The sequence below is a fragment of the Atta colombica genome, unplaced genomic scaffold (assembly GCF_001594045.1).
Source record: "Atta colombica isolate Treedump-2 unplaced genomic scaffold, Acol1.0 scaffold33, whole genome shotgun sequence".
NCBI lineage: Eukaryota > Metazoa > Arthropoda > Insecta > Hymenoptera > Formicidae > Atta > Atta colombica.
The window spans coordinates 1,368,589-1,370,009 of record NW_017259437.1 but is presented as its reverse complement, the minus strand read 5'-3'; the positions used below and the strand labels follow the sequence as shown (position 1 = coordinate 1,370,009).

Below are 1,421 nucleotides of genomic sequence, written 5' to 3'. Positions count from 1 at the left end.
TATATATATATATAAAATAAACTAGTGTATTAGTTATGTTTTATTAATTATAATAAAAAGACTATATCAACAAATTTTCATCGAATGATGAACTGAAGATCTCTCTTTGCTGTCTGGAAGAATTTATTCCTAGAAAGATACGTGATCATGATGTGTTCCTAATACAAGATATATAACTAACAGTGTAGAATTTGTTTTAAATGTACGTTATTATACAATAACAATTTGATAAATACAAAACTTAATAGCTAAGACTTTTCTGTCATCCTGTAAGTCTATCGAATATTAGGATAGAGATCCTGCAAACTTTGATTCTTTCAAGTTACATTAATCCTGCCATGAAATAAAATCAAAAGAAATAATTTTACAAGCGTTATATGAGCAATACAATATATTTGTTGGCAGTTTTAATAAATGAGATAAGTAGATAACTCACCGATGCTTTCGGTCTTCACTTTTTCCGCTGACGTAACCCTTGCAGTTTTCTTCACTTCTCTTTCTGTGGCTTTAGGCTCTTTTAATTGCTTCATCAGAAGTGGATTTAACTTTGGTGAATAGGAATTGGCCGACAGGGAGACGCTCCTCTGAGAGATGTGCCACCATCGTCTGCACCATGTTTCCTGAAACGCGCCACAGCAATTTCCGTTGTTACTCACGCGATATTTTCATGCAAATAAGTATATGAATCTGGAAATTTGATTAGCGTATTATCAGAGTTCAACAAAGTTAAATATGTATGGATTGAACGCAGATTTTCAATTGAGCGTGCAATCATCGAAGTTTGTCGATTCAATCTCTTCATGGCTCATCTATAGTTCATCGATTATCTGATAAATTATAACACAATAATTTATAGACAAAGCGCTTCATTAAATCAAGGTTCATAGTTTTGCTTTAATTCGCTTAAAATTAATTATCTTCGGGAGAATGAACGCATGTAATCACAAGAGATTAGGTTATTATACTCTTAATATCATATTTACATATTATTATTAACAAGCTATATTATTATAGCGGAACATATATATAATACCGAAAACTTTATCATTTTTGTAATTTTCTGTTAGCTTATTTTCTGAGAAAAGTTTTCAAAAAATGTTTTGTTCAACTTATTATTATGACTACATTATTATGACTATGTTATGCTATTGTTTTATTTTTCAAGTATAAATACTCGAAAATATGTTAGGGAAGAAACCTCTGCTTGAAAAGCATACACAATATTCACTTCAAAGTATGGAAATGCAATATTGATGGAAATCCTGTCCAAAATATAGAACACTTGATACAATCAGAGTTTAACAGCAAAAATCATGGTACATACCGTGAGAGATTACGGTTTCGCATCATAGATATTATAACAATAATTCGGGACAAAAATACTTCGTATAACGTAATTGTTATTTTTCTATTGCACAAAA

General features: G+C 30.3%; 1 protein-coding gene across 1 annotated transcript in view; it reads right to left on the bottom strand.

Moving 5' to 3' along the window:
* Nucleotides 1-406: 406 nt before the first annotated feature.
* Nucleotides 407-1,421, bottom strand: part of LOC108690579 — a 20,728-nt gene continuing 19,713 nt past the window's right edge. Inside the window, exon 2 of the mRNA XM_018197953.1 lies at nucleotides 407-620. Coding sequence (XP_018053442.1) covers nucleotides 408-620 — 213 coding nt within the window. The 3' untranslated portion in view covers nucleotide 407. The remainder of the gene's footprint in view (nucleotides 621-1,421) is intronic.